At 27.2% G+C, this 6,662-nt stretch overlaps 1 protein-coding gene across 1 annotated transcript in view; it reads left to right on the top strand.

Moving 5' to 3' along the window:
- The first annotated feature begins 4,464 nt into the window (after positions 1 to 4,464).
- The window catches only part of LOC117180529 (ejaculatory bulb-specific protein 3-like), a 26,455-nt gene continuing 24,257 nt past the window's right edge, over positions 4,465 to 6,662 (top strand). The window contains exons 1-3 of the mRNA XM_033373027.1: positions 4,465 to 4,819; positions 5,048 to 5,288; positions 6,110 to 6,476. Coding sequence (XP_033228918.1) covers positions 6,236 to 6,476 — 241 coding nt within the window. The 5' untranslated portion in view covers positions 4,465 to 4,819; positions 5,048 to 5,288; positions 6,110 to 6,235. The remainder of the gene's footprint in view (positions 4,820 to 5,047; positions 5,289 to 6,109; positions 6,477 to 6,662) is intronic.

The following is a 6,662-nucleotide window of genomic DNA, read 5'->3' as shown; positions in this document are numbered from 1 at the left end:
TATTAAAACACTTTTTAATTGAAAAATCGTTGTTCTTTGGTTACAATTTTATTTTGTAACTAATAATATAACTATTTTAATAAAAGATTGATTAGTTTAGTTGAAAATTCATTTCTTTGGTTGAAGATTCAACTGTTTTGTTAAAAATTCGTCTTTTTGGATTGAAAACATAACCATTTAGATAGGAAATTTATTTCGTTGAACGACAATTAATTTTTTTTAATTAATTTTTTTACTGAAAAAGTAACTGTTTGCTTTTTTTGTTTTGTTTTTTTTACAATTTATGAATTTATCTGAACTTTCAAATATTCTATTATTGAATGTGTTTTTTTAACAACGATTTTGATGAAAATGCTCGTATTTCGTTTAAATTTAATTTTTTTAGTAGAAAATTAATATTGGCCCTAGAGTATTCAAATATTTTATTAAAAATTCCACTTTAATGGTATAAAATTAAACTTTTTGTTTGAAACATATGTTCTGCGTTGAAAATTTAACAATTAAGTTTAGAGTTCATCCATTTGGTTCATAATTCAAAAATTTTGTTAAAAATCATTTTTTTAAGATTCTTATTGACATTTTATTTAAAAATTAATCTATTAGTTTACAATTCCATTAAAATGTATATCATTTTAGTTTTTAAATTTATTTATTGGGTTAAAAATTCAACTATTCTATTTTTGATGAAAAATGGATCTCTTTTAGTTTAAAATTCAAATACTTAGATGCAAATGCATATTTTCGGTTGAAAATGAATTATTCATAATTATTAATACAATTATTTGTTTAAGAAGCTAAATTTTTGGGTGAAAATGCAATTGTTTTGTTACATATTCCTCCGTTTAGATTGAACATTTAACTATTCAGGTAGAAAATTTATTTCTTTAGATGAAAATTTCTTTTTTTTTATTAGTTTTTTTAACTGAAAATTTAACCGCTTAATTTTTGTCACAAAGTCTTTCTTAGTCCAACATGTATGTACGTATTTTTTTCTTGTAGAAAATTAAGATTCCTCCTTGGGAATTGAAGCGTATCTTTAAAAATTCGTCTTTTCTAGTAGAAAATTAATGTTCTTGCTTAAAAAATCATCTTGGTTAAAAATATAACTACAGTGAAACTCTTCCATAGCGCCAGTTTTGGGGCTGATGGTGGATGGGAACTAACTTATTATAGCCCGCTTCGCTTTTGTTTGTTCACGCCTGACTGCTCGCTTGAGTGACAGTCACAGATCCCGCGTACACCGCGCAGCACTGTTACAGCTACATGCGGCGCGGTGTCAAATCTCGGAAGGACTGTCGAAGGGAGGGCAATTGAAGAGTTTCACTGTATTTATTTTGAAGTTCAATAATTTGATTTGAAATACAAGAATGTTGTTATAATGTAATTCTTTTCGATTAAAAATTTGCAGAGTGATCTTAAATAATCCAGCCTAATTCTATATATAGAAGTAATACACGGTAATGAGAAATAATCCGAAATACTCCGCCTTTCAGTTGCGTGCAACTGGAAGCTTGTAATTGTAAATAACAGTTTTAGATTTTTTCAGCGATTCTCGTAAAACCTTCCTCTCGCCACTTTTCTGAATGAGGTCGCATTAACCAAGTGAATATCTGGTTTTACAAGTTCAGTGGCCTCATACTATTAAGTTACACCTTTGTGAATGCACCAATGTAACCTTCACCGAGAGTTGTTGTGTATCCTTTCAAATCAATTACATTTGTACATCTACAATGAAAAAATAGCTTGCCTGCAACTCCTTATCTTTATTTAACTTTACTTTTTTCTTGGAACCGTTTAAACACTCTGCCACATTGTTAGGATGGGGGTGGGAGGTAACAGATTTTGTAAAATTATGTATGTAAATAACAGTTTTTTAAAAGGCTTGCAAACATAAAAGGTAGTGATTTTATTTTACAAATAAAGCGCATCCACATGCAGCAATTAAGATCGTGTTTTGGAAGGACCCTGGCTAGTTTTTCCTATTTCTGATTAGGCGCTAATCGGGAAAAATATAGAGGGCCAGACTTGGGGTGTGCTCTTTGAAGCCCGACCAGTTCCTCACTAGAACTTTTCGATTCTTTTATCCTTATCAGGAACAACAAAAAACCTGGCTAAAATAAAATATTGGGGGCTAACTTAAAACATGTCGTTTTTCTAAAAACAAATAATAAAATTTCTTGATGTGTGTATTTTGTATTAGGTTCATATTTTTTTAGTAGAAAATAATTCTTCTTGAGTGAAAATTCGACTGCTGGGTTAAAAGTTGAACTATTTTCTTTAAAATTAATTTTATTAGTTGAAAATCCATCCAGTTAATTAAAATTTTAACTATTTTGTTGAGCTTTTTTTTTAGGAAATCGATTTTTCAATTTTTATTTCATTTTTAGTTAAAAATTAATAATTTTTAGTTTAAAAAGTCAACAATTTAATCAAATTTTGTTTTATTATTTAAAAATATTTTTGGCTGAAAATTCAACTCTTTTGTTAAAAACTTGCCTTTTTTGCAAAAGCTCGTTCCTTTTAATATTAAATTGATATTTGCGGATAAAAACTCAACAGTTTGGTTCAAAATTAATCTGATTTAGTTGTGAATTAAACTCTTTGTTAAAACGTCGCCTTTTTTATTATTCCAGCTTTTTTTATTGAAAACTGATATCCTCCTTGGCCTAAATATTAAATATTACATTTTTCGTTGAGAATAAATATTTTCGGTTAAATTCGACTGTTTTTTATTAAAAATTAAAATATTTTCTTTGGTTAAAATATAAACTGTTATATTTATCTTTGAGAATAATTCTTTTTGTTATTGATAATTAAACTACTGGATTGCAAGTTGAACTTCTTGTATACAACGTTCTTTTTTATTTATTTTTTTAAGATTCATAATTTTAAATAAAAATTCCACTGTTTTATTTATAATTTAATTATTACGTTAAAAATTCAATTATGGTATTAAAACATAGATTATTTTGTTAAAATTGTAATTATTTTGTTTGAAATTTAACTGTTTTTAAAAATATTTGTCCCTTTTCTTGAAAGTTTAACTTTTTTAAATGCAATTGTATGGTTGATAATTAATGTTTATTTTTTCAAGAGTAGAACTGCTTTGTTGAAAATTCGTCATTTTGGTTTGTAAATTCATATTTCTTGTAAACCTTCATCTTCTTTGATTGAAAATATCAAATAAAATTCAAGACAAAATTTTTACTTAATCAAACAATTTTACCAAAACGTCCTGGAAAACCCGAAAAAAACATGTTTTTCTAGATTTAATTCAAAATTATTTTATGTATTAAAAAATTGTAAAATAAAAATTTTAAATGTCTATTTCATATACCTTTATTATTTTATAATTTTTTGAGATTGAAAAATCCCTTCTCAAGAAAAATGGAGTAAAATAGTGAAAATAATCAAAAGAAAATTGTTAATGATTTTTAAAATCCATGGGTATTTTTAATTTTATTTTAAGGTGAACTCATTGAAAAAACTAAATCTTTACCCAAAATTCCATAAAAATTCAAATTTTTCATTTAAAACCTGGTGTAAATTTTTCTACAAATAGTACGAAAAAGTATAAGCATTTTTTAAGGGAATAACCAAAAAATACAATAAGTTACAACGAGAATTGAAGGAACTCTTTTCTCTATTATTTTGATTATTTTGTTGTTGTTTGTATATTATTATATTTTTATATTTCATTGTAGTTTCAACATTTTTCAAGTATTTCCTATTTCTACATCCAAAAAGTTGTTCTTTTTCTACCTAAATTCACAGTATACTACAAAGCTCGTAACAAGACAGCGGACTGATTCAGAAAAATCAACAAAAAAATCTATTTACTTTTTTCATCCTTTTTTCTTTATACTTAAGAAGTGTTCTTTTAATGAAAAAAAATAAATACAAGGCAAAAAAATATATTTATAAAAATCTACTACTTTCTTTTCAATTCTTTTTCAATGCAACGAATACTTTTAAAGTAAACTAGAAAACATGGGTTTTCTAAATTTACGGGCAATTTGAACAAAATTTATCAGATTTTATTTATGGAAATTTAAATTTTCAAAGTTGCTTTTTATGTAAAAAGGAAAAGAATAGGTCTTTCATTTTCTGTAATTTGTATTTTACGCTACGCTTCAGTAATTGTCTTTTCAAATTCAAACAACTTGATGAAAGAATTGTCCATATTTAAATTTTATTATTTGTTTTACTCAAATGAATAAGACGCAAACATGCTTATCGAACAAATTATTCTTCACTTAGTTATTCTAATTTTTGATGAACAGTAATTGGTTTCAATTTGACTTGTTTATTGAAGATGCTTTGATAATTTAAAATCACTTTAAGTACAAAACAGAAATCTTAAAACGCAATATGCAGCATATATGCGTTCCTAATATGCAAATTAATAACTTATGAAAAATGTAATAGCTAATTATTCGACATAAAAATACTATTTTATTGAAGTGAGAGTGAATGTTGAAAAGCGTTTAATTTGCATCAAGGTCGCCGGTCCATTGTCTCAGAAATAGTATTCTCGCACAAAAGTTATTTTTCCTCTCACAGATGCTAGCCTCTCTATTATTTCACTGTTTTATGCAAAAATGTTGATACACTTCTAAATATGTTTTTTTTTTTAATAAGCATTTTTATCTTTAATTAAGCTCAAATGTATACAAAGAAATGCAAAATAGATGACAGTTTTGTCTAATATGATTTGAATTTCCCGCTATAGGAGGTTATTTTGATGAATAGTGACATCACCAGTTGTGTGGGCATCAGGCCTAAAATTCGTACATCACTGTGGCGCGAAATTTAAAAAGTAAAATTTTTTCGATTCATCAAACTAAATTATTCTATTTACATTTTTCCATTGAATATTATTTAATTTACAAAGAAGATTATAACCAAATATAATTTCTAGCTAATTCTTCCTGTTTGATTAATTACATTAGTTAATTTTGATTAAAGTAAATCGGGGTTTACGTGATAATAAACTGAATTTATATTTTTTACGAATAAATTTAAAGGCGTACAAAATAGTTTACAGTTTCAGCTGACGGAACTAAGGGTAAAAGAAACGGCAAATTCCATGCAGGAATTGATTTATGCTGGCGATATAGTAGTGCAACGAGTGGATCATCAACGGTCATTCGAGAATCAGTTATACGTAGGCCGGTATAGAAACTCGCTCGTATTGCATGTACTCTCCGACTTTTTTTATTCTGGTGCACAGGAACCGGATTTCCCAGAAGAATCAAAATTAAAAGAAATTTTGTAAATATTTACAAGTAGGTAAAAAAATATCCTATATTGCTTGCAAAAATTTAGCTATTTATTATCAATTTTAAACTGAACAATCTAAAACTTCTGGTATTCATTATATACTTACGCAGAAAAAAATATTTTGTTTGCATGACGCACTGCAAAATTTTATTGTCAGTGAATGTAAGCAAAACAATTTTCATTAGTTATAATAACAGGTCTTAATTTTTTTGTGAGCTATTTCAGTCCATTACTTCTTGTAAATACTATGTATTATTTTAGAAATTTATAAAATTCTGGAAATATTAATAGAAATCTATAAAACGGGTTTTAAAGTTTCAGATTTGTTATTGCTGAATTATTTAATGTTTTTTGCGATTATTATTTCTGGTATTTTAATTATAACAATATTTAATAAAAATATAAGAGATCATTTCTCTGTCAATGCATCTGTAGATTTCTGTTAATTACTGTTGTTTTTGGAAAAATTCTAGTAATATTGAACATTTAAAAAAAAATTTACACTTTTCCTCGAATAGTTACACAAAAACTGATTTAAAATAAGTAATACAGAATGAAATTAATAAGACTCTTGAAACCCGGATATTTCCTGACACTTTCTCACAAAGTATTTCTGGATTTGCGTTAATCTCTCCTTTGCATCAAAAGTAGAACATGACCTCCATTCAGGAAAAATGATTTAGGTTCGACTTTTCTCATTTTCTTCCATCCCATCCACATCATTCCACAATGTGGTATTAACAATGAAAATAAAAATAATTATTAATCTTGAATCCTATTCAATTTCAACTTTCTGATCATAAAACTGAATGCCTTCTTCTTTCAGAAATTGTTTGCACCTCGATAGATGTTAATAACCGGGTCAAAATCTGGCTGCCAGGAAGGTGGAGGAAGTTGTCTATAAATTCGCAGTAACTAGTTTGACTCACTTTATTTGAGGCTTGAGTCCAAGATGAATTCAAGTTTACTCATATTTACTTCAATTTTGTGCTTCTTTTTTTTTACCGGACCAAAAGGCATTTTTGGATATTTGTGGCCTAGGCGAAACACATATATGACAAGATGGGACAAGGTGAATCTGGATGAAATTTTAGACAGTAAAAGGCTCCTGCAACATTATTTTAATTGTCTTATGTCTCGGGGACCCTGTCCCCCAGACGGTATGGAGTTAAAAAGTGAGTTTTCTTCACATTGTACTTCATTGTTAGGCAATTCACATACCTCATGAACGATCATGCGAAAATGTAAACACCCATTGGCCTTCAGAATCCTTTCGTTTTCAGGAAGTTATAAATTTATCTTTCCAGTTCAGTATTTTGATTCCTAATTTTTTTTTATTGTTATTTATTTATTTTTAAGTTGTGAAAAAATTCTTGTCT

The sequence above is a fragment of the Belonocnema kinseyi genome, chromosome 9 (genome assembly GCF_010883055.1).
Source record: "Belonocnema kinseyi isolate 2016_QV_RU_SX_M_011 chromosome 9, B_treatae_v1, whole genome shotgun sequence".
Classification (NCBI taxonomy): Eukaryota; Metazoa; Arthropoda; class Insecta; order Hymenoptera; family Cynipidae; genus Belonocnema; species Belonocnema kinseyi.
Note: the sequence above shows the minus strand (reverse complement) of the source record. Positions and strands in the feature narration are given on the sequence as shown.